The following is a 27,172-nucleotide window of genomic DNA, read 5'->3' as shown; positions in this document are numbered from 1 at the left end:
CAGGCAAACAGCCAGCGAGCCTGATACATAAATGTCAACTAGTGGTCAGACTGACATCAGTGTTGTGGGCACTTATTGGTAATTAAATGCAACAGTACAGCATTGACGTGTTTGCCCAGTAGTCCTCGAGGCCACCCAAATATGCTCTGCAAACACACATGCTTATTCATACTCAACAGCATGTTCGGGTGCCTTGTGGCGAGTTTGTGATCAGATAAATAAAAATCAATTGTGCATTTTTCCAATCGCGCCTTTTCATAGCCTCAAGATATTACAAAATACTGGGCATGAATCGGCAATGGTAACCTGCATGTTACACAGACAGCTACGTCACGCATTGGAGGACCCCACTAACAGCAGTGAGGCCAATGCCTTTGTTGGCTTTGTAGATGGGAACACTGGTTTGGACTTGAGAGCATACTTGACTCTTTGGATAGCATTATTTCATCTTCCTCATTCACACGAGCTGACAATGGAGATGTCTGCACATCTGTTTGCTGCTGCCAGTTCCCACTCTTCAACAGTGTCATCGAGGATTACAAATCCAGGTCCTTTTGACTTTACTCTGCTCGAGAGCTACTGCTGAATCGAAGGTAATACAAATTTATTTCAATAGCCATCTTAAGTTTACGTCATTCTTCAGAATACTGGAAGCTCAGTTTCAGATCCTGCCGTATATTTGATCTGGTTCCTCAACTGTCCGATGAGTTTACTTTCCATGAAGCAGGATGGTAATGCTTTCATACTTTTTTTCTGTTGTACAGCAGCTGTTTTGTGTCGGGTTACATTTGCAGTGTGGGAATCTCACTGTTTGCTTGCTAGTCTCACCCCCAGACCAAATTTTTGAGAGCAGATGTGTGCAAGACTTGGTGAACATATTGATAACAGTATGTGGCAAGTTTAATTATGAATTTTTCATTCTACTTTATTTTCAGCAGTCCATAAATAAATAAACTTGGCCGTGAAGAAGTCTTCCTACAACGAAGTAAAATAATTAAGCAAACCTTGATGTCCAACCAACAGCCTGGCAATTCACAAAGGTAACATTTCTACACACTGAAAATGTCAACATTTGTTCAGCTTGGAAGAAAATCAGTGTAGGTTTGCGTATCCAACATTTCTTATTTACTGCAAAACGTTGCGCAAATCTTTGCGCGCGGAATTTGTGCGCAGCTGTGCGACCAAGTGGCTTTCTCTGCTGGCTCAAGGTACAAATTGCACGATGCCAACTAGTTGCTTCACATCCATAGGGGAGATGCGCGGCAGAAATTGTTTATGTACATCACATAAGTGAGAAACAAAAGCCTAAATGCAGAAATAAGGAGCGAGGGGGAAGACAGGCTAGACCCCTAGAGAACGATTCTCGGGCCAACCGATTCACTTCGCAACTGAAGCAGCTGAGCCAAGAAAGAATTATAGCAAGTCTGAAGACAGGGGAGAAATGTCTCCCCTCACTGCTTTCGTTTTAAGATGTGACATGTAAAACAGATGCTTTGCTGGCCTGCAGAGAGATTTATAGTGAAGTGGCAAACTTGCTCTCATGAGGAATCTGTGGGAAGTGCTGTGGTTTTACACAAGATTGTGGAATGTACACATTGGAGAGAACGTTAAGTCTTTCAAACTAGTTTCCCATGAAGCTGGAGCTATGAAAGTACACAGCCAAATTTTGGACCTTATCCAGCGTGTATCTGATATATTCATATAAATGCCGAGGAGCCATTCATTGAACAAAACTCTCACCGTCTTCAAGTGCCTCAAATTCAAGCCCACTCCAAGTTTTGACGCCTCCACTTAGCGTTCTGCCGCTTCCACTGAAATAGCTCGGAGTCACTTGGAGCTTCTGCAACTGTGACACTGGCAATATCACACTTTGCTCTTCTCAACCCATCCACATCCATGAATAAAGATGACCACAACATCCTCCTCCTCAACCTTTCCCCTGCGATCCAACTGGTTGGCCCACACTTGACTGCTTTCATTCTCATCCATTAACTCACCCACAATAGCTTCTCTTCCGATGCCCTTTGGTGTTACCCCAGACATCCATCCTTGGCATGCTCCCATTTCTCATCTGCATCTTTAGCAACGCCACCCAAAAACTCAGCATCAGAACACAACACACAATTCCATTTCACAACCCAATCTCTTAACATCCACTTATTGCTTCAATGAATGTTACATCCTTCATGTCCTTCAATAATTTTATATTCAATCCTGTAGCCCAAAGTTCAATGCTACATCACACATCGTGCTATGGTGCACCCATTTTGCACCTTCTGATGGTCCGACATGATCAAATATAACTAATTATAATGAGATTATTAGTACACTTATCTGTAGCCTTTCCAGGAGTTCTTTGTCGCTCCAAAGAAAATAACAAGTTGACTCCAAGATACACAAAGTAATGTGTGCTATGCTCAATGTTAGCCTCATCCCCCACCCTGAGGCAGTCAGCCCCTTCCGGGAAGAGCCAAGTGTCTTGCAGCAAATAATATTTCTGATCAATTCAGCTCTTTCCTGGAACAAGATGCATGACTATTGGGTGTGTACACACACACTCTGAGATAGGCTTTATTGAGCACCATGCAGGATGGAAAAGGGGAGAAGCCTAGGAAATTTAGTTTTGAGGGATTCGGAAGCTCGAGAACATAGTGTCGCATTTGAGGCAGTTAAAATGGTGGTGACAAGAGGCCAAGGAGGGATAGGAAGACATGAGAATTTTAACCTGCTACTGGTTAAGCAAAGCCTCACTGTAGTTCACTGGGGTGATGGATGAATGGGACTCGACATATTACCAGACAGCCAATGGTGTTTTGGATGATCTCAAACTAAAGGGTAGAATGAAAGCAAGGAATGCATTGGAAAACTGAATCTTATAAGAAAACAAAGTCATGGATGACAATTTCACCAGTAGTTAGGCTGAGGCCAAGACATCATTGATTACACCTCAAAATTGGAGCATAGCGATGGTATCGATATGGAGTCTCAAGCTTGTGGGTAAATATAACACAAAGTTTTCAATCAGAATCATTTAACCTCAAACATTTGGCAAAGAGGGGGCTGAAGAGTTTACCAGGGAAGAGTTTGTGGGAGGAAAATGAAGAAAATTACTTAATTATTTCCAATGCCAAGTTGGAGGATATCACTATTCACCCAGTACTAAATGCCAAACAAGAAGTCTGATCATTTAGGGACAACGAAGGGATATAATTGTTATTATTCAAGAGGTCAGGAGAATTCACCAGGTGGTGCAGCGGTAGAGTTACGGTCTCACAGCACTTGCAGCGCCAGAGGCCCGGGTTCCATCCCAACTAGGGGCGCTGTCTACGGAGTTTGTACGTTCTCCCTGTGACCTGCTTGGGATTTCTCAGAGATCTTCGGTTTCCTCCCACACTCCAAAGACGTACAGGTTTGTAGGTTAATTGGCTTGGGTTTGTATACTTGGTATAAGTGTAAATTGTTCCTAGTATGTAGGCTTGTGTTAATGTGCGGGGATCGCTGGTTGGTGCAGACTCGGTGGGCCGAAGGCCCTGTATCTCTTAAAATAAAAGTAGTGCCGAGTTAAGCAAGGGTGTCAGCATGTATGTGGAAAGCCATTGTTACCGAGTAGAAGCTTGTCGATGAAAAAATGGAAGGAAGTCAGGATCAAACCTTGGGGAATACTAGAGGTAAAGGTGCATGTCTGGAAACAGTGGCATTCTGGTGATTCTCTGGCTATTACAGATAAGAAAGCAACTAGGTAAGTGTCCCACGTAAAGAAACAGCAGCACAGAAGCTTTAGAAGATAGCGTGCTCAACCACAACAGATGAAGGCAGGTCGAGAATCTCAAAGGATACCACAATCACACAAGACCATCAGAATCTTTGGTAAGATCCATAATTAGCAAACTTTTGGCATCTCAAACAGAAGTGGCAGCAATTCATCCTCAGTGAAAATAGACTACAAACTCGTTCCCACTTTGAAGCCACAGAAATCTGACGCTCGCAACCAGTTCCAATTACTTGTTCCAGTGTCTACAGCACAAACTATTGAGATTAGAAATGCCCACTTGCAAGGTAGATGCAAATATCAAACAGGTTTGAATAACAAGATGTTACGTGACCAAGCCTCAGCTTACCTTGTCCAAAGGCTTGGATACTCGCTTTCAGTTCTTCCACATCACAGGTAAACTGTGCGCATCGGCCCAGGTCTTCATCATATTTCCGTTCACTAACAAAGTGCTAGAATAATACATTTTTTAAAACTCTAGCAGGTAAAGTCCAAGCATATGGTAGCTTAGCTTTTAAAAAAATTATACAATCATGATTCTAACTTGTACAATTGGCAATTTGGATTAATAGACTGGTGCAAATTTCTTGTAAATGATTAAAACTGTGCCAATACTACATCATGCATCTACCAATTCCATTTGCGAACATTAAGTAAACAGAAAACATAAATCAAGGAACAATTTACAGTGTTTAAATCCCAGTGACTGTTTAATCAAGCGCACACATTTATAACATGCAAAGCTCAAACACCTTTTTCATAATTTTCCTGAAATAATGTCTTGTTATAAAACAACACTTGTTGTTGATAAATCATACATCTAAAATTTCGCACCATTTTAGCAGAAGCATTAATCTGCTTTAAGAAAATGGGTCAAAATTTAATAACTCAAAGCGTAATCTCAAGGCCAATGTATTGCAGGTAATTAAGTACTTAAATGATACGAATGTGGGATAGGAAATCTCACTTTTCTATAAACTCCATAAAACAATGTTGTGTTTAATTCAGCAAACTACATGTATTCCGGCAAGTTTGCTCCATAAATTGCACATTACTTTCTTCCAAAAATGAAACACACTACAATGTCATTGAGCAGAATGTCACCTGTTCTGAATAATGAACACAAAACCTATACACAATATTTATTATCACCTCATCAGTCAAACATTGGGAAGAGGAAAATATAATACACACGCATCCCCCATCAGGTCTGATTTTTCTTTCACTAAAATTTCAGTTTGAACAACTGTGTCATCTTGGCCCAGTTCCCAGTGGGCATCTCCTGGCAATGCAAAAATCAGTGGCATGAAATTGTCAGTCTCATTCATGGGCCATAAAAATGGCTCACCTCAGCACCAGAAATGCCACATCACTGCAGAGGAAACATTTGGACAGGAGCGCGATAAAATGAGTATGTGGGTCATGGAGCTTTCTACTGGATCCAATTTGTATTAGACCAGAAATATGCGTGCGAGATGTAGAAGTGGAAAAGTAAGAGGAACCAAGAATATGACTAGAAACCAAAATGGAATGCCTTCAATTACCGACCTCATCACATTTTATGAGGTAGAAGGGAGGGAGTGGATAGAGAAAGGCAATGCAATAAATTTTATGGACCTAGATTTCTAAAATACCTTTGATAGAGACACAAGGAACTGGAGATACAGGTTTACAAAAACCAACTTAGTTACTCCAGCACTGTGTGTCTGCCTTTGATATACCACCTGGCTTCGCAAATAAAGTTTAATGGATCTCAGCTTCATGTCATGATTATCTAGGAGGCTTGAAGACAAAACCTAAAAAAAGGTATTCAGCATGGCAGAAAGGGAATTGCATAAAGATGAGTTTGAGACTACTGTTGGTCACTATAATTTAGACACTGAAAAGTATTTATAAATTTGTAGATATCACCAAATTGGGGAGATAGTCTACAATGAAATAAATTATGACATTAATACCTTCGAAGATTGGGCAAATGTGTTATTCCGTACAGTTAAGTTTGAGGCATCAGATTTTGATGGGGGAAAATTGTTAAATGTTACCTGGAAAAGAATCTAAGGCTCGTGGATGAGAAAAAGACAAATCATTCGAAGTAGTAAGGTTGATAATGTCATTAAAACAGTCAAATCATGTGCAAGCATCGTTTCTGGAAAGACAGGTGTGAAACGTAGAGAAGTTATGCTGAACTTTGTTCAAACAGCGGCTGAATGACACTTGGACCACTGTGAAATTCTGGTCATCAGAGGATGCAATGGATTTGCAAAGATCACATCAGATAGGTGTGATTACACCCATCACAAGAACAAATTAAGTTTCTGTTGAAAGAGAATGCTGTGAGGTGATCCCATGAAAGCTTTTAAAATTGGCCAATGTTTTGATGCCATCAATAAGAACAAAGCCAGAAACCATTAAAATGAAACATTTCCCAAGAAATTAAACAGGCAATTTATCCAGAGACAAGAGAGAATGTGGAATGCTACCACGGGAAACAGTTGAGGCATTAGTATAGATACGTTTAAGACACAAGATAAGCCTAGGGTGGACAAGGCAAACAGAGGATTCTGCTGTCGACTAGGTGAAGTTGGGAGGATGCTCTGGAGGAGCATGTGGACTGGTTATGCCAAGTGGCCCGTGGACAACCTGTATCTTAATGAGCACCATTTATCAAAGTGAAAAATTGCAGTTTTAGTTTACAGCCTAGTGACCTGACACAAAATTAATTTCAAGCACTTTTATTTATGTGGCTTATCAAGTCATTCACACCATCCCAAAGCAGTCAACATACAATTTTGATGTGTAGAAGTTTCTGATAAGGAGGCAAATACAGCAGCCATTTTGCGCATTGAAAATTCATCCCAAACAGCAAAATAACAATATAAATTGTCCTTGATGGAGTTGATTCTAGAAGACATTTAGGCCAGAATATTGGCTACTCTTCCAAAAAGGTGCTATTTATCATTCACCTAACAGGCAGATGGGCACCATTAGAAGGATATACTCAACCAGCACAGCATACAATCCTTTGTTGAAATGCCCACCGAGAACAGATTCATGTTCAAGTCCTGGAAAGGGGCCAGAACCCACAAACTTCAGTTGAATTCAAAATTCTAAATACTCCAACAAGGTGACAGTTGGAACACAGGATAGATAATTCAATACTTCACGTGGGAAGTTACCAAAGATTAGTTTTTATCTACAAGAAATAAGTGGTCACATCATAGGGAACTCCTGTACCCACCCCACCACCTGGCAGTAAACAATATTTAGCAATGTGCTCGATCCTTTATATTTAATTAAACAATATTGTGCAATACGCAAGATTAGACGATGGAAGGACAAAATAGTCACAAAAAGGATGAGATCCAGCGAATAGTTAGAATATGAAAAACCCAATAGATCAGGTTTTTCCTCACTAAGGATGGAATTGGCAAAATAACATTTGTGGAACGGATATCAGTGTCAACAATACTTAAATTGGCCTGCAGCCCTCAATGAACACAACTACTAGAAGGTAGATGTGGTTTGGTGGTCATTGAGAAAGAGTATGCAAAGTTCAGAGTAGAATGCAAAGGAGTCATGTACATGCGGCTTGTGAATTGTCAGTTTTATTCAGTTCTGCATTCTTTAACAGGTTATTTATATACTGCATCTGATCAGAACAAAAGCAGAGCAAAACTTTCCTTCCTAGGTCTAAGCAAAACCTGCTTTACAGGTTAAATTCAAATGTCAAGGGGCAACATCTTGGCTAGTCCATACTCTGCATCCAACAGAGGTTGACCATTTGGATTTCAAAATGGACTGTAACTACTAAAAGGTGGGCTTGACTCAAGGGTGATAAATCACACAAAGCTTAACAAAGTGTTCCACCTTTGTGTTTTTTTTACAAGGACGCTTAAGTAAACATAATAAGTTTACCTTAATATCAGCTCTAAGCTCCACTAGTTGTTCCTCTGACATGCGGACTGCATTGTCTGTCATTCTCTTCAATGTTTCAGCTCTCTTCTGGCGGCTGTCCAGAATTTGAACTAATGGGAATAGCACAAAATAGCACATTTAGTGGAGGCTTCCACTAAAGAAAACTAATCCACATATGGTCAGAAGCAAGCTAGAATTACAAAACACCAGATTTAAGCAAAACCTTTGAACAAATTTTAAAGCTGCTGTGTACAAAAGCCTTGTTTAGAGTTGCTTCTTTACCTCAGACCATCTTTCAACCCACTGTTGAAAAGGTATTCAATCGCGATTGAACTTGTCAAAACAGATTCCAACCTGGCCAGAAAAAATCCAACTGGTGACCAACTTCTTAGCAAGGGGTGTAATAGCAGAGAGATGCTAGAGGAGTGCTCATTCACTTACTTGGCCACTTGGCTCAAAGGGGAGCAATGACAACTGAAAAAAATATTTGCAAGACGACAATATTTCCATCAAGACCAACATTTATTTCCCAAAATCGACAGGTCTCAATGTGCTGATGGGGAAATACATCCATGAATTACGGCAGTCCTTCCAGTTGGAGTCCCAGGACTTTCAACCAGAGATATTTCCACATCAGGGTGGTGTGGACTTGGGAGAGGAACCTGGAGGTGGTGGTGCCCTTGGACACTCGTTGCCCTTGTTTAGTTTAGCTTAGTTTATAGATTCAGCGCAGAAACAGGCCCTTCGGCCTACCGAGTCTGCACCGACCAGTGATCCCAGCAAATTAGCATTATCCCACACACAAGGGATTTAAAAAAAACATTTATACCAAGCCAGTTAACCTACAAACTTGAACGTCTTTGGAATGTGGGAGGAAACAGAATATCTCGGAGAAAGCCCACGCAGGTCACGGGGAGAACGTATAAACTCCGTACAGACCAGCACCCATAGTCAGGGTCGAACCCGGGTCTCTGGCACTGAGGCAGTAGCTCTACTGGTACACCACTGTGCCGCCCTGATGCAGTTGTGATGCCAGAGTAAATGGGGCTAGTAACCACAGTGTAGTTTGTTGACAGTACGCACTGCAGATGGGATTAGCAAATATTAAGATGAAAGTGAAAGCAATTTCTCCAGTTATGGGAAGAGTTTTTTTTCCTGCTGGTCCCCATTTCATCTACTTAAACTGTTTATAATAATGAATGACATCAATTTCACATCAACAATGTTTTGCCACGTTGGAGGTAGCACTTAAGTTTAAGATGTTAAAAACCAAATAGAGCAAAACTTCCATAATCCAGCACCCTCGAGACTATATTGGTGCTGGGGTGGCAGACTTTCTGGGCTACTGCATGTTAGACGGTGGCGCAGCGCCGGAGACTCAGGTGGGCGGCAGCACGGTGGCGCAGCAGTAGAGTTGCTGCCTTACAGCGAATGCAGCGCCGGAGACTCAGGTTCCATCCAGACTACAGGGGCCATCTGTACAGAGTTTGTACATTCTCCCTGTGACCTGCGTGGGTTTTCTCCGAGATCTTCGGTTTCCTCCCACACTCCAAAGACGTACAGGTATGTAGGTTAATTGACTGGGTAAATGTAAAAATTGTCCCTAGTGTGTGTAGGATAGTGTTAATGTGCTGGGATCACTTGGCGGCGCGGACTCGGTGGGCCGAAGGGCCTGTTTCCGCGCTGTATCTCTAAATCTAAAAAATCTTTTAAAAAAAATCTAAACCCATTAATACTCCAACACACTGAAGTTTTAAAACACTTTAATATGATACATTTTGGCTGTTGACGACTAGAATATTGACAAAGAGGCGTTTGCATACCTTAATAGTCATTTGCTTTCACTCAAATTCATGAACAACAAACCTGAAATGCATCATGGCAGACTAATCAAAATAGTGAGTTTATGCATGGAACAAGAAAAAACTACCAAGATCAAGAACAAACAAACTTCAGAAGTGTGTTAATAAATGACTTGAGAGGCTTTGGTTTTCGGGTTTATCCATCCTAGTTGGGTAACAAACGTGGATCTACTTTCTCAGCTCTAAATTAGTTAAGATCTTAGTTAAGATAGAAACTAAAAGCAAAGACTTGTACTTCAAGATAGACACAAAAGGATAGAGTAACTCAGCGGGACAGGCAGCATCTCTGGACAGGAATGGGTGACATTTCAGGTCGAGACCCTTCTTCAGAAGGAGGGTCTCAATCCGAAACGTCACCCATTCCTTCTCTCCAATGATGCTGCCTGAGTTACTCCAGCATAGTGTCTATCTTCGGTTTAAACCAGCATCTGTAGTTCCTTCCTACACATTTCGTCTTGCACTTCAATGGCACCTTTTACCTCCCTTTCTAGATGTCGAATATCAGTTTTTCCCTTGTCTTTCATAAGCTAGAAATATAGTCTTTAAATACATACACATCGAAGGATTGAAACTTTGAATATAGTAAACTTTAGCATGCCTTGCGAAACATGTCTGCATCCAATTGAAAGGGACCACTTCACACACCTTTAACCAGATTGGAGATCATAGTGGAGTTTAACAGCCCAGAAGCTTCCCGAGCAATGCACAAACTACCGAAGCAGTGACTCTCCTGAAATGGGATATTATCGACTGCAAAATAGACACTTACGTGCTGCTGCTTTGACTTTGTCCATTTCTCCCAAAAGCTCCACCTCCCTGTCCATAAAGCTACAAGGAAAGGAAAGAAGATTTATCAACTTCTGTAATTATAAAAGTGAGACTTCACTGGGACGCAACTCAGTTCCGTTTGGTTTATTGTCACGTGTACCAAGGTACAGCGAAAAGCTTTTGTTGCGTGCTAACCAGTCAGCGGAAAGACAATATATTATTCCGTATTCAATATTTCCTGGTGCAGATAGTCCTCTCAACCAGCTATTGAAGCTGGGCGATCATAAGCATCTTCAACATCTTCTGTGAAAACTTGATAGTAAAGAATGGTGTGAAAGATCAAAATCTGGGGTCGATGATGAAACAACCACCAACAATTTCAGTCACAAATGCAATCACAGCATTGTCTGGTATACTACAAAACACTTATCAGGGAGATCATTTCAAGGCTTAAAATGAAATTCCGTATTCAGACATTAACTGAATACAATTCCAGTAATCACAATCTTGTTGATAAATGTATACTAATTGCCTAGGACTCCTCTTAACATGAAAAAGCTTACATTACATGATATTTGCTTTGATCACAGCAGATCAACCTTAACAATAAGCAAAAAATACCACTGATAAGCTACAGCATCTTGGATTTACAATTTTCATGAATCGACACCAATAAATCCACACAAGAGGTTTGGAAAGAAATATTTGAATAATTCCTTTGAACACAGACAAAAACAGTTTAACAGCAATGAGATATGAATCATTAGTATCATAAATACAGCTGCAGAAGCCACTTTTTAGTTTATTTTGTGTGCATCAAGACGAGGTCTTTCATTGTTGGGAAATACAACATTTCTCCCCATTTTAAGCACCCAGTATCAGCATCAAGCATTTCCAGTTTAGACATATCACAGTGGGACGAAGAGCAAAGATCCCTCATCTCTGCACCAACACTCTGGAGAAATCAGCCCACTGCACTACAACATTGTTCCACCTCCCTGAGCAATCTGCCTTATCCGAATGAGAATGTTGCCCATGTCGAATTAAAGACAGTTTGCTGCTCTCAACCCATGCCCACAGGGAACAGAGTCAAATTAATTACGAGCTAGGAAGATTTTGCATGCCCATCAAACAACACCTGTGGCAGCTCCGAATGGAGAGGTACGATAACATAAGCCCCTGGGGTCAGTCAACACTGCTTTGTAATTTGCGGTGCCACCATTTTTTGAAGGGTGGTGTTTGATGGTGCCAAGCAGGAACTAAAAACAAACAGACGCACAAAATTGAGTTTTTTTCCCCTCAGGGCATGGGCATCACTGAGTTGCAGCTTCATCTGCAAAAGTCGCCCATGCATGCGTGGGCTAGGATTGTATCGGTGTGTGGCTGGTTCCTTTTCTGGAAGCAGCGCAGCTTTTAACAAATTCAATTTCACTCCACGTTGCTGGTCCAGTACCCCAAACTCTAGACTACAATCCCATCGATCATGCACACAAATGATGCTCTCCCACTCTCTCGCAAGAGGAGTGGACCTTTCAGATCAGACTAACCATGATACTTGCAGAGGGCAGGGTCCCTATAGAATACATAAAGGGCTTGTATTTTTAGCTCATTTAGTGGATATAAAGTGCAATCTGATCATTCCTGAAGACCTGTCACCTTTTCTCTCTGGAACAAGCCTTCACTTGACCACAATTAGCATTTCACAGATTTTTCTTAATCTGTTTCACGTCAGTGACAAAATCTGCCAAAATGTGGTGAGAAACATATTGCTGGTAACAAATGTAAAACCAACAATTGTGATAAGTGTTCAGGAAGGGACAGAAGTTGTTTTTTGTTTGAGTAGAACAGACACTACTTGCACAATGCTCCATTCACACTTTGGTGCAGTTGGTCTCTATTACTTACAAGATAAATAGTTGTAATCCCATCCACATGGGAAACTAAAATCTGGCAAAGTGCAAATACCGTCACAGAAATTCTGGGATTCTCAATGAGATAATAAAATCAGTTTAGATGCTATGACTAAACAAAAAAAACAAAAAAATGGCACACGGGTTAGAATTTTAAAAATGGCACTCAGGTACTGCAACTTATGCAGTTCCTGCTTTTGTGAGATTCCTACATTTTCTGAATTTACAAAGCATTAAAAAAATATTCCTGGCACGCGAAAAAACACTTTCAATATGAAGGCAAGTAGCAGGAAACAAAACGATGATACAGAAAGAGAATGACGCTTGGTTAATAGGAGTTTTTGAGCTTACTGCTCCTCTTCCCCAGTGAGATTAATGAGACGGAGACTCAAACAGATGAGCAAGAGTCAAAAATGACAGCGACCCGCAATGACAGGCAGATGTGCACTTTATGTAGCACTTTCACTGCAAGATCAGTCACTTTGCTAGTTCGATTGAGGGGAAATTGTTGGGTTAGGATACCAATGAGGACTACCTTGTGTTTCTTTGTATATCAAAGGACTTTAATCCATCCAGCATAATGACTTGCCCAGAAGATACCACCTGACAGCACAGCACACCGTTATTGTGCTGTCGTGCCAAGCTAAATTTGTGGTGCAAAACACACAACCTAACAGTCCAGATATACAAAACCTTGAATACACACCACTGACTACATTAATTCATGTTCCTGTATTTGGTGTTAACATTGTCGACTCCATCTGATTTTCCCCACCTCCCCCACTTTTATTCACCCCTCTCATCTCCACCCTACTATATTGCCCTACACCTATCCGGTGATTCTGAGCTGAAAGTAGCACCAGGATGTGCCAGAGGATGGACATTTTAAATGCCATGTAGTAGACCCGGTAGTCTGATAATTGTTTCCTGTGCTCCTGTGACAATTGATCAGACTGGCTCATTAATAGAACCCAAAGGATCAGACACGACTGGCGGCATCTTATTTAACTCTGAAAAGTACCGCTGGCTCATGCCGTGAATGATTAGATGGCCTGGCTGGACGATTAGCAGATAGTCTCTCTCCACACAGTCCTTGAGACTTCTTCGGAACCAGCCATTTCAACAAGTGCACCGAGCTCTTGCCCAAGATTTTTGAAACACCAGCAATCAATTTATTTTATCCAACAAATATTGTAGTTCTTTTGTTGGATTGATAAAATGGCTTTTAACAGTGTTGACAGAAATCCACTCAATGTCTGTTTTGCCAGTGTTCTAGATTTTGATATACGATTTCATTTAAATTTCCTTCAATTGTTTTTAATTGATAGCTAAAGATACTGCTGTAAAGTGGATCAGAGAGGAATTTAAAGCCTGTAATCTAATCTCAGAAGGCAATCAAGCATTGTGATGTTATTGATAGAGGCTGACAGATAATATGGAGTTGGTTACAGGAAAATTGCATATTCATCCTGGATGAATGTTTGGTTAAAGGTGGTTAATGGAATTTAAACATTATATTATTTTTCCAAGGAATAAGCAACTGGGGAATAACACCCCTGATGTAAATTGTAAATGGGAAACTGAAACCAAACTGAACTGTCAAACTATTTGAATTTGCAGTAAGTCGAGTTACTGAACCTTTGAGTAGACAACAGATTGTTTTGGTAACATATTGGAGTAAAAAAATAATCGTAAATAAAAAAAACACATCTAATTAAATATAGCAAAATGCTGGAGCAACTCAGCGGGTCAGGCAGCATCTCTGGAGAAAATGGATAGGTGATGTTTTGGGTTGGGACCCTTCTTTGGTCTGACCCGACCCAAAAGTCACTTATCCATGTTCTCCAGAGAAATGCCTGATCCGTTGAGTTACTCCAGCATTGTGCGTCTACCTTTCTGCAGTTCCTCGTTAGTACATGATACCATCGTAGGTTTGGTTTTCATAATTGTATACTGTATCACTATTAAGACTAATATATAACATGGAAATACTAGACTTCAACAGGTATTTGCTTTTAGAATATAGAGGGAAGAGAGAATCTAAAAGGGAAGGAATTCAAGGATTAAATAAATACAAATGGAGCAAATAAAAAGACTATTGGATTTGTCATTGGTGGACTTAACTAGTTGTTTTTTTGCTGAGAATGTCACTAACATGATTAATAATGGGTCTTTGGATGCTGCATAGAGGGATGTCATAAAGTTAGAAAGAGCGCAGAAAAAAAATTCACAAGAATGTTACCGGGTCCGGAAGCTTTGAGTTAGGAGGCAGCAGCGATTTTTTCCTCTGGAGCACAGGAGGTTGTGGGGTGACGTTAGAGGTGTATAAAATCATGAGGGGCATAGATAAGGTTAGTTTTTCTAACCCAGAGTGAGAGTGTCTAAATCTAGAGGGTATAGGTTTAAGGTGAGAGATACAAAAAGGGACCAGAAAGCAAATTTTTCCCCCCAGAGGATGGTGGGTATGTGGAATGATACCCACCAGAGGAAGCTGTAAATGGTGGGTACAAATACATTAGAAGACATTTAGACAGGTTCATGGATAGTAAAGTTTAGAGTGATCTGGGCTAAATGCAGGCAAATTGGACTAGCCCGGTACATATCTTGGTTGGCATGTATGAGTTGGACGGAAGGGCCTGTTTCCATGTTATGTAACTTTGATTCTATCTGGTGTTTCTTGAACAAGTGGGTTAAAGCTTCAAAATAGGGGAGGTCACCAATTTTAGGACAGATGAGAAACTTCTTCACCCAGATAGTGATGAGTCTTTGGCATTTTCTCCCCAAGAGGGCTGGAGAGTCTCACTTGCTCTGTTTATACAAGACAGATCAATTGATTGAGGATATCAAGCAACATGGAGTTAGTGCAGGAGAGCAGAGCAAAGGTAAAAGTTCAGCCATAAATTGAATGGTGAAAAAGACAAGGGGATGGAATGGCCTACTCTTATTTCAACTGCTCTTATTGAAGTGTAAAATAGTGGATTATTTAGTCATTTGCTGATTAGATAAACAGCTTATCCAAAGGCTCAATGGCATTTTCCCTATATGTCAGCAAACAGTCTTGGTTTCTATTCACAAGTAATTTTTCTGCTCTCAGTGCTCTTCCACTTCCCACAAAGATCTGTTCCAAGGTATCATATTATAGGAAAGCATTCTGTGCAGCAGAAACAAAAACAAGCTTCTATACCAAGAGGACATCTTTGCAGGAGACACCTTTTATTCTTTTTGTTGCCCCTTCTGATTTCCTCAGATTTGGCACCTCCTGAAACAAGGCACACGATTAGCTTCCAGACATCTGTTAACGTCATTTTTCCAGTCTCTGCCTACTGGGACTGGAGCAATTAGGTTATAAAATGATTCTCCTCTCCCTGAGGAAACTAAATCAGAATCCTAAAGCTCAGGAAAACTGCATGAAGCTGAAGTGTTAAAGTTCACAAAAGCATTTTGTTTTGAAATGGCCACGCCCTTCCAATTAATTTTGAGTTTCGTTTTTAAGTAAATCACGTGACATTTGTTTGAACCAAGTTGTTACTTGGCAGATATGCTCAAATTACAGGTATCTAGAAGACCAATACCACAAGGCAAATAACCCAAAATGGAAGGAGGAGCTAGAGTGACCATTAAATTTGGAAAATGCTCCAAACCCGACAAATGCAATCTGTCTTGGGCCACTTTTATATTTAATTAAAATAAAAAAGCTTAAACCTTTGTGTGATTTTACTCATTACAACATTGTGGATTATTACCACTTTTGTGCTGGAAATACAAGACATTACAGAATCTGTAGAATATAACTTCAAAGTTCTCATATTTTTTCCCACATGACACAGAAGGCAGCCATTTGCCCCATCAAATCTCTGCTGGCTCCCAAGAGTAATCCCATCATTCCCATTCTCCCAATTATTCCCTGTAACAATAGACAATAGATGCAGGAGGAGGCCATTCGGCCCTTCAAGCCAGCACCGCCATTCAATGTGATCATGGCTGATCATTCTCAATCAGTACCCCGTTCCTGCCTTCTCCCCATACCCCCTGACTCCGCTATCCTTAAGAGCTCTGTCCAGCTCTCTCTTGAATGCATTCAGAGAATTGCCCTCCACTGCCTTCTGAGGCAGAGAATTCCACAGATTCACAACTCTCTGACTGAAAAAGTTTTTCCTCATCTCCGTTCTAAATGGCCTACCCCTTATTCTTAAACTGTGGCCCCTTGTTCTGGACTCCCCCAACATTGGGAACATGTTTCCTGCCTCTAACGTTTCCTGCCTCTATTGTATCCTGCACCCAATTTTGCTTTGGTGGGTAATTTATAATCAACCCAGCAAAAGCTGTCTTTGGGGTGTGGCAGGAAACCGGAGCACAAACACCGTCGCAGGAAGAATGTGCAAACTTCATGCACACAGCCCCCAAGGTCAGGTTTGGAGCCAGGTGACTGGAGCAGTGACGCAGCAACTACTTGTTGCACCACTGCGCCTCCAAGTATTGAAGAGCTCTCACGACCTGGCACAACAAACCAAAGGAAAGTTAAAGTAAGAAAATAACTGCAGATGCTGGTATTCACAAAATGCTGGAGTAACTCAGCATCTCAAGGGGAGAAGGAATGGGTGACGTTTCGGGTCGAGACCCTTCTTCAGACTGATGTCAGGGGGGGCGGGACAAAGGAAGGATATAGGTGGAGACAGGAAGACAGTGGGAGATCTGGGAAGAGAAGGACAGAGGAACTATCTAAAGTTGGAGAAGTCAATGTTCATACCGCTGGGCTGCATATTCACAAAATGCTGGAGTAACTATTCACAAAATGCTGGAGTAACTAGACACAAAATGCTGGAGTAACTCTAAAAGTTAAAGGGTTATTATCCCTGTTCAGTGACTTTTGAAACAGGAGAGAATGAAAGTGGCAACAAATGGCATAAAGGCAGTCACATATGTCGGGCAAAATGTAGAGCAGGGCCATCGTAAAATCATGTAAACCTTTCCAGTTATCGCCATGTAGACTTCAAATTGAGTCCACAAGAAAACAGGGCAAATACAATTGATCTTTCACAAAGTTCCTAACTGTTGAAATACAAAGAATTTTTCCAAAGTTTTGTAAAAGGGATAAATTAAAAAGCAAGATCATTTCTGGGACACACTGGGATTTTCTGTATGGTTCACTCAAGTTGTCAGACCACAGCTTACAATCTTGGTGCGCCCTGAATGACCAGAGAAACTACAGTATCTTGTTGAATTGCCAAGTTAATTAGTTCATTTTTCACTTTTTATTTCAAAATAAAGTATCGAAGTCCCACCTATGATAACATTAGGTGAAAGGGCAAGAAAATTATCAGTTGCAGCCCCCCCCCCCCTCCATACTCCATGTATATAGGCTATGGGACTTGATTTTCACACATGGCACTTATTATATTTTATTATGCGTTGTTGTCCAGGCAGTTTCCATTATTTCTGTAAGGTTTTAAAACCAACACTCTCACAGGGCTCTCAAAGGAACAGGAAGCTCCGAGACGTACAAGACAAAACCTTGGGCAAGATCTGGCAGGCGTGTGGCACAGCGGTAGAATTGCTGCCTCACAGCACCAGAGACCCAGGTTCGATCCCGACTACGGGTGCTGTCTGGACGGTTTGTACATTCTCCCAGTGACCTGTGTGGGTTCCCCCCACCCCTCCAAGATCTTCGGTTTCCTCCCACACTCAAGGCGTACAGGTTTGTAGGTTCATTGACTTGGTATAAATATAAATTGTCCCTAGTGTGTGTAGGATAGTGTTAATGTGCAGGGATCGCTGGGCCGAAGGGCGTGTTTCCATGCTACAACTCTAAACTAAACTAAAACGATCCAAGGCTGGCGTTAGATTCGGTGACTCCCGCGTCTAAACAATCACGTAAAATGAGGCAGTGTTATTCAACCTAATTGAAGACTTCATGTGGGGGTTGGAGATGTAGCTTGAGAACATGCCTGTAAAGTATCAGTGTATCCTGCATTTGATGATATGTGCCTGGCAGATTCACCTGGGGGTCCACTGATCTTCCATCATGATTTTGAATAATGGGCTGGTCAGTGTCACACAGCAAGTATGCATCAAGTGTAGTGTTATGGTCTTGAATGTCTCAAACAATATCGATTGGAAAACGCAGGAGACATGGTTTGTGTCAATATTTGAACAGCTCCTCTTGATATGCTTCTATCATTCCTAAACTGAAGATTAAATTAGCATTGGCAGGGAAAACAGCAATGCAAGCCCACAGAATGTTTGAATGCAGGGAAATCTCCATTTGATATCCCAAATTGCAGCAGAGATGCCGAGATCAAGAGAACCTAATTTGAAGCTAATTCACAAACTGGACAGGTAGATACAAGCAACAGGTCACGTTCTTTAGATAGGGTACGTGTAAATATAGCATAAAGCATTTTAAAAACGTTTACTCATCCACGCGTACAAAACATCAGCTTGAAAACAGACCGAGCAGAGATTGTGTGGGGATTGTGTGGGGATAGTAAGGAGTAAGACCTGTGAGATCTCCCGGACTAGTTTCGATCGCCTAGCTTGGGGTCGGAGAGGAATTTCCCGGATTTTTCCCCAAATTGGCCTGGGTTTTTAATCCGGTTTTTCGCCTCTCCCAGGAGATCACTCAGTTCTTTTGGGTGGGCGGTTGGAGCGGTTGGAGTAGCGGCCGGGCGGTAGGTTTAGTAACCGAGCGCGGGGCTTTGTTTGGAGAGTATGACTGCCAGGGCAGTTTTTTGTTCTGGGTGTCAGATGTGGGGAATCTGGGAGTCTGATAGTCTTCCAGACATCCACATCTGCGCCAGGTGTGACGAGATGGGGCTCCTAAGGGACCGTATTAGGAACCTGGAGCGGCAGATTGATGACCTCCGTCTGATCAGGGAGAGTGAGGAGGTTATAGATAGGAGTTACAGGGAGGTGGTCACTCCTAGACCACGGGAGGTAGACAAGTGGGTCACTGTTAGGGGGGGCAAGGAACAGAGGCGGGGACTAGGGAGTACCCCGGTGGCTGTACCCCTTGGAAATAAGTACTCCTGTTTAAGTACTGTTGGGGGGGACAGCCTACCTGGGGGCAACGACGGTGCCCGGGCCTCTGGCAAGGAGTCCGGCCCTGTTGCTCAGAAGGGTAGGGAAAGGAAGAGGAGAGCAGTAGTAATAGGGGACTCTATAGTGAGGGGGTCAGATAGGCGTTTCTGTGGACGCAGTCGGGAGACCCGGATGGTGGTTTGCCTCCCTGGTGCCGGTGTCCGGGATGTGTCTGAGCGTGTCCAGGATATCCTGAAAGGGGAGGGAGAGGAGCCAGAGGTCGTGGTACATATAGGTACCAACAATATAGGTAGGATAAGGGAAGAGGTCCTGAAAGGAGAATTCAGGGGGCTAGGAAGAGAGTTAAAAAAAAGGACTTCCAAAGTAATAATCTCAGGCTTACTGCCTGTGCCACGCGATAGTGAGAATAGGAATGGAGTGAGGTGGAGGATAAATACGTGGCTGAGGAACTGGTGCAGGGAGCAGGGTTTCAAGTTTCTGGATCATTGGGACTTCTTCTGGGGGAAGTATGACCTGTACAAAAAGGACGGGTTGCATCTGAACCCGAGGGGAACCAATATCCTGGCGGGGAGATTTGCTAAAATAACTGCGGAGACTTTAAACTAGTACGGTTGGGGGGAGGGACTCAAACACAGATAGCTAATAGGCAGTGTGTGAGGCAGGAGGCAGAAAAGGGAAACACTCAGACCCAATATGTAGGAGAGAAAGAAGGGAAAAGAAATAAACTGAGAATAAGAAATGATGGGTCCCTTAAATGTGTATATTTTAATGCTAGGAGCATTGTAAGAAAGGTGGATGAGCTTAGAGCCTGGATTGACATCTGGAAGTATGATGTTGTGGCGATCAGTGAAACATGGTTGCAGGAGGGTTGCGATTGGCAATTAAATATTCCAGGATTTCATTGTTTCAGATGTGATAGAATCGGAGGGGCAAGAGGTGGGGGTGTTGCATTGCTTGTCAGGGAGGATATCACAGCAGTGCTTTGGCAGGACAGACTAGAAGGCTCGATTAAGGAGGCTGTTTGGGTGGAACTCAGAAATGAGAAAGGTTTAGCAACACTTATAGGGGTGTATTATAGACCGCCAAATAGGGAACGAGAATTGGAAGAGCAAATATGTAAGGAGATAGCAGATATTAGTAGTAAGCACAGAGTGGTGATTGTGGGTGATTTCAATTTTCCGTATATAGACTGGGAATCACATTCTGTTAAAGGGCTGGATGGTTTGGAGTTTGTAAAATGTGTGCAGGATAGTTTTTTGCAGCAATACGTAGAGGTGCCTACCAGAGAAGGGGCAGTGTTGGACCTCCTGTTAGGAAATGAGATGGGTCAGGTGACGGAGGTATGTGTTGAGGAGCACTTTGGGTCTAGTGATCATAATGCCATTAGTTTCAATATCATTATGGAGAAGGTCAAATCTGGACCAAGGGTTGAGATTTTGGATTGGAGAAAGGCTAATTTTGAGGAGATGAGAAAGGATTTAAAAGGAGTGAAATGGAAATTGTTGTTTTATGAAAAGGATATAATAGAGAAATGGAGGATATTTAAAGGTGAAATTTTGAGAGTACAGAGTCTTTATGTCCCTGTTCGGTGGAAAGGAAAGAATAATAATTTGAAAGAGCCGTGGTTTTCCAGGGAAATTGGACACTTGGTTCGGAAAAAGAGGGAGATATACAATAAATATAAGCGGCAGGGAGTAAATGAGGTTCTTGAGGAATATAAAGAATGTAAAAGGAATCTTAAGAAGGAAATTAGAAAAGCGAAAAAAAGATATGAGGCTGCTTTGGCAAGTAATGTAAAAGTAAACCCCAAGGGGTTCTACAGATATGTCAATAGCAAAAGGATAGTGAGGGATAAAATTGGTCCATTAGAGAGTCAGAGTGGACAGCTATGTGCTGAGCCGGAAGAAATGGGGGAGATATTAAACAATTTCTTTTCTTCGGTATTTACCGAGGAGAAGGATATTGAATTATGTGAGGTAAGCGAAACAAGTAGAGTAGTGATGGAAATTAGGATTAAAGAAGAGGAGGTACGGACACTTTTGAAGAATATAAAAGTGGATAAGTCTCCAGGTCCTGATAGGATATTCCCTAGGACATTGAGGGAAGTTAGTGCAGAAATAGCAGGGGCTATGACGGAAATATTTCAAACGTCATTAGAAACAGGGATGGTGCCAGAAGATTGGCGCATTGCGCATGTTGTGCCGTTGTTTAAAAAAGGTTCTAAAAGTAAACCTAGCAATTATAGACCTATTAGTTTGACGTCTGTGGTGGGAAAATTAATGGAAAAGATACTTAGGGACAATATATATAATTATTTGGATAATCAAGGCCTGATTAGAAACAGTCAACATGGATTTGTGCCTGGAAGGTCATGTTTGACTAATCTTCTTGAATTTTTTGAAGAGGTTACCAGGGAAATTGATAAGGGCAAGGCTGTGGATGTTGTCTATATGGACTTCAGTAAGGCATTTGACAAGGTTCCACATGGAAGGTTGATTAAGAAGGTTAAATCGTTGGGTATTAATAGTGAGGTTGCAAGATGGATTCAACAATGGCTGAATGGGAGATACCAGAGGGTAACGGTTGACAATTGTATGTCAGGTTGGATGCCAGTGTCTAGTGGAGTGCCCCAAGGATCTGTGTTGGGTCCACTGTTGTTTGTCATTTACATTAATGATCTGGATGATGGTGTGGCAAATTGGATTAGTAAATATGCAGATGATACTAAGATAGGTGGAGTAGTTGATAGTGAGGTAGATTTTCAAAGTCTACAGAGAGACTTGGGCCTTTTGGAAGGGTGGGCTGAAAGATGGCAGATGGAGTTTAATGCTGATAAGTGTGAGGTGCTGCATTTTGGTAGGACAAATCAAAATAGGACGTACAGGGTAAATGGTAGGGAATTGAGGAATGCAGTGGAACAGAGGGATCTGGGAATAACTGTGCATTGTTCCCTGAAGGTGGAATCTCATGTGGATAGGGTGGTGAAGAAGGCGTTTGGTATGCTTGCCTTTATAAATCAGAGCATCGAGTATAGAAGTTGGGATGTAATGTTGAAATTGTACAGGGCATTGGTGAGGCCGAATCTGGAGTATGGTGTGCAGTTCTGGTCGCCAAATTATAGGAAGGATGTCGACAAAATGGAGAGGGTACAGAGGAGATTTACTAGAATGTTGCCTGGGTTTCAGCACTTAGGCTACAGAGAGAGGTTGAACAGGTTGGGTCTTTATTCTTTGGAGCGTAGAAGGTTGAGGGGGGACTTGATAGAGGTTTTTAAAATTTTGAGAGGGACGGACAGAGTTGACGTGGGTAGGCTTTTCCCTTTGAGAGTGGGGAAGATTCCAACAAGGGGACATAGCTTCAGAATTGAGGGACAAAGGTTTAGGGGTAACATGAGGGGGAATTTCTTTACTCAGAGGGTTGTGGCTGTATGGAATGGACTTCCGGTGGAAGTGGTGGAGGCTGGCTCGATTTTATTATTTAAGAGTAAATTGGATAGGTATATGGATAGGAGGGGATTGGAGGGTTATGGTCTGAGTGCAGGTAGATGAGACTAGGTCAGGGAGAATGGTCGGCGTGGACTGGTAGGGCCGGACAGGCCTGTTTCCATGCTGTAGTTGTTATATGTTATATGTTATATGACAAATCATTTGCAATGAGCACAGCGGAAAGGTTGTCAGTTTAGTTCATGGACTGTGGTTAATTGGATGGACATGACAAATTGGCGTAAATGAGCCGAGAAGCTGGATAGACAGAAGATGAAGTAACTCAGCGGGTCAGGCAGCATCTCTGGAGAAAACGAATAGGTGACGTTTTGGGAAGGGACCCTTCTGCAGACTGGACGGGTAGATACAAACAACAGTTCGCGTGTCCTTTAGATATGGATAGGTTGGGTTTGTTTTTCCATGGAGCCGAGATGGAGGGAAGACTTTCTCCCCCATATTGGAGATGTCTAAAACCGTGGGATATAGGCAAAGGTGAAGAGGGAGAGAGGAGATCAGAGGGAAATTTGTTCTCACCCAAAGAGTGGCTGCAGAGTGGGACACGCTGCCTGAGACAACAGTGAAAACAGGTACGCTCTCAGCATTGAAAAAAGTATCGAGGTGAGTACTTGAATCACAAGTCATTGTAGGCCAAGGGCCGTGTGCTGGCAAAAAGGGATGAGCATGGAATGGTACTTGACACCCTGGACAGTGGGCTGAAAGCCCTGCTTCCAACTCCAAAACTGGAATTAACGTTTATTTTCCTTTCAGAATTTTTTTTCTGCCAACTATTGATGGAAACTGCACATGCAGGAAAGTCAAAGGTTTGGTATTAGTTGCAATGCCCCAAGAGCACTTGGCAATTGTTGTGTTGGAATTCAGGGCAGGGTTGGGAGTAAGAAGAGGGTGGTGCTGACAAACTAAAATTAAAACTATACAGGATCATAGGCTTTCATAGTTGAGGAAAGGTAGATTCTTAAAGCACTCAAGTGTAATTTTACTTCCATTTATTGGACTCAAAGGTGTGGTCTGACAACAGGATATAATTATCACCTCCAGCCTTGGTGACTGTTTCCACCCTTCTGTCCCCCAGCTAATCAACCCCTCCTTCCCCGGATCCACCAATCACTTGCCAGCTCTTGCCTCACTCCTTCCAGTCGCCTCTCTCTACTATCCATCTCCCCCTCTACTCCACAGGCATGCGAGTGAGGTGAAAAAAAATGCTTGTGCGAGGCATACAGCAGGGGTAAAAATTTCACGCCTCTTTCAGTGCATTTCAAAGTAAAAACAGACATTACAAAATTATGTGAATATGTCACTGTATACTAATAACATTTAGAAGGTATTTATTCACAAAATGCTGGAGTAACTCAGCAGGTCAGGCAGCATCTCAGGAGAGAAGGAATGGGTGACGTTTCGGGTCTGAAGAAGGGTCTCGACCCGAAACGTCACCCATTCCTTCTCTCCAGAGATGCTGCCTGACCTGCTGAGTTACTCCAGCATTTTGTGAATAAATACCTTCATAGAAACATAGAAAATAGGTGCAGGAGTAGGCCATTCGGCCCTTCGAGCCTGCACCGCCATTCAATATGATCATGGCTGATCATCCAGCTCAGTAGCCTGTACCTGCCTTCTCTCCATACCCCCTGATCCCTTTAGCAAAAAGGGCCACATCTAACTCCCTCTTAAATATAGCCAATGAACTGGCCTCAACTACCTTCTGTGGCAGAGAATTCCACAGACTCACCACTCTCTGTGTGAAGAAATGTTTTCTCATCTCGGTCCTTCGATTTGTACCAGCATCTGCAGTTATTTCCTTATACTAATAACATTTAAGTAAATTCGCACATTAATTGATAATCAGCCCAAAAAGGTGGTAATTGGCTTTTCTGCTGTGTTTTATATTTTAACCTCGTCTTAATTTAGTTATATAATCTTGCACTTAAATTTAATATTTACTCATTACAGTTCCACCACTGATTTTCTGGCACTCTTGATTCCAGAACTTTGCTGGTTTATCCAGCTGGCCAAGGAAGTCGGCTATGGGGGTAGATGTGCTGGCTCCAGCTGGGCTGGAGTTCCAGAGCCCCGGCCGCAGGTTGCAAATTCAACCCACCGATCGGCCGTGGAAGTCCCGATGAGGTCGAGATTGGCTGCCTTGCCTAGCCTAGGTGCCACATTTTTGGGTAGACTTCCAGGGAGCGGGGGATTTCTCATGGAACCCCTAGCGACCTTTAGCAGAACCCTAGTGTTCATGAAAGTCTATACATAGTTTATGTTCTTTTTTTCCCGCCGTTCCGATTTCTCCGTTGGTAAACGTGATTTTGGCAAAATGAAAAACGCGGAAATTATGCAAAAAGCACGGCAAATGGATTTTAAAAACACGGAAATCCGCGGAAACTTCACATGCCTGACTCAGTCTGAAGGGTCCTGACCTGATATATTGTCTGTCCATTTCCCTTTCACAGATTCTGCTTGACTCGCTGTGTTCTTCTAAAGGCAAAGGTAATTTATTTTCACTGATTCACCTACCAGTTCTGTATTTCGGCAAATGCCACCTTCATCTTCTTTATAGAAACGTCCATTTCCTCCTTAATGAGTGGCCGATATCTGGCGAGAGACACAGTACATCGCTGCAAGTCTTTTGCTGACTTTTCTATGTTAGTACCTGGCGAAAACAAAAATGAAAAGTGAATTCTAACAACTTGTAGAAGCAAACTGCTCCAAATTCAGAGAAAACAATGAAAACAAAATGCTGGAACAACTCAATCCTAAGTTTTTCCTGTTTCTATTGATGTGTGATTAAAAACCGAGGGTGTGGAAAGAGAAGAGGAGAAATGTTTTTATGTCTATCTTCGGTTTAAACCAGCATCTGCAGTTCCTTCCTACACAATAGAAATGTGGGTATGGGAACTTGCAAAACAACACTACTAATGCAGCTGAAATGGTACGGATGCTTATATTAAAGCTCTTCATGCAAGCTTACGGTTGTGATTATGATGCAGAGAGAACAATGATCAAAACATCACACAGCTGATCCCATAATGAAACTATATTCCTCACCATCAGGCGCAGAGGTAGAGGCAGAGTTGTTTCCATTCCTTTCCAATATACTACACTATAACTATTATGTTAACAAAAACACATCCATTTCAACATTAATGCATCAACCGTAAAAGATAACTTCACGAACAAACTTTTTGCAACCTCGGGACATCCTAAAGTCTGTTGCAACAAGTGAGGAACTTGAAGTCATTGTGTGCATTGACAGTTCTGGCAAATAACTCGCCCACCACAAACTCCCATAAACAGTACTGCAGCAATGACCAGATTGTTTGTTTTTGAGATGTTGGTCGAGGGATTTTGGGCAGTACATGGAGAATTCCCCCTTCCTGATGTCTAAATTGTACCATGCATCTTTTACACCCACTGGGTTACTCCAGCTTTTTGTGTCCATCTTTTGTTTAAACCAGCATCTACAGTTCCTTCCTGCACATTTTAGATTTAGGGTCATGATTTAATCATTCATTCAAAAGGGAGCATCTCTGACAGTGTACCACTTCTTCAGTTCTGTGCAGAGGAGAATTTTGTGTTAGCTCAACACATTACTGGGGGTGTTCAATATTTAATTTTTAAAAACAGGACATTCCACAAATCAGTGTTTTCTTTTTCATTCGGAGTTTGTTTGAGCAAGGAATAACAGACAAAGACAAAAATTAAATCAAATCCCCAAAGACAACTATGCAGAAGCAATTGGTTCTGCCCTGATATCATAATATCTAGCAGGCAGAATGAACTAGTTCCACAATATAAATAGATTACATGACTCTCGGGAGGCCAGTGGCCATATGCAAGACTGGTTATTAGATAAATGCAATTGTATGAGCGCTAGTGCAACAGATTGTAAGTGGAAATAACAAAAAGATGTCTAAAGTTTGAGTCTAATAATTAGAGAGAAAAGCCTTTTGGAAAAAGTACCAAAGAGAATCCATGGAGGCAGATGGTGATGATGTGGGACAGAGAAGAACAACTGGTCATGACCATGAAAAGTTGACAAAACCAAATAAAAGTTACAATGATCTTGGTTTAGAGGTCACGATTGATTTTGCAGACAAACATTTGTAAATAAGGGATGTCCAGGTGATAATACTGTCTGGTTCCACTTCCAAAGGGAGCTGGGACAAAGTTTCAGTTTAGACATTCGTTAAAGATTGCCTGATTTTCCCACAATGCACTGAGATGCATTCTCAGTGTGTTCCTGTGTAGCTCGGAACATAATCGGGTCATAATCAGTTGTAGTCATGCACAGGTCTGAATACCCGAGCAGATTTCTTCAATGTTGTAAAGGATAGATTCTGGCAAACGCATGTTAAATCCACCGGTCTGCATGACACGGCATTGTACTGAATCCAACAGCAAGAGCTATAGCTT

At 41.9% G+C, this 27,172-nt stretch overlaps 1 protein-coding gene across 4 annotated transcripts in view; it reads right to left on the bottom strand.

Moving 5' to 3' along the window:
- Positions 1 to 27,172, bottom strand: part of LOC144612037 (spermatogenesis-associated serine-rich protein 2-like) — a 79,101-nt gene that overhangs the window by 4,945 nt on the left and 46,984 nt on the right. For all 4 annotated transcript variants that reach the window (XM_078431512.1, XM_078431510.1, XM_078431513.1 and 1 more), the window contains 4 exons: positions 25,274 to 25,409; positions 10,316 to 10,374; positions 7,685 to 7,794; positions 4,119 to 4,221 (listed from right to left, as the gene is read on the bottom strand). In XM_078431512.1, coding sequence (XP_078287638.1) covers positions 4,119 to 4,221; positions 7,685 to 7,794; positions 10,316 to 10,374; positions 25,274 to 25,409 — 408 coding nt within the window. The remainder of the gene's footprint in view (positions 1 to 4,118; positions 4,222 to 7,684; positions 7,795 to 10,315; positions 10,375 to 25,273; positions 25,410 to 27,172) is intronic.

Source organism: Rhinoraja longicauda, chromosome 42 (genome assembly GCF_053455715.1).
Source record: "Rhinoraja longicauda isolate Sanriku21f chromosome 42, sRhiLon1.1, whole genome shotgun sequence".
In the NCBI taxonomy this organism is placed as follows: Eukaryota; Metazoa; Chordata; class Chondrichthyes; order Rajiformes; family Arhynchobatidae; genus Rhinoraja; species Rhinoraja longicauda.
Note: the sequence above shows the minus strand (reverse complement) of the source record. Positions and strands in the feature narration are given on the sequence as shown.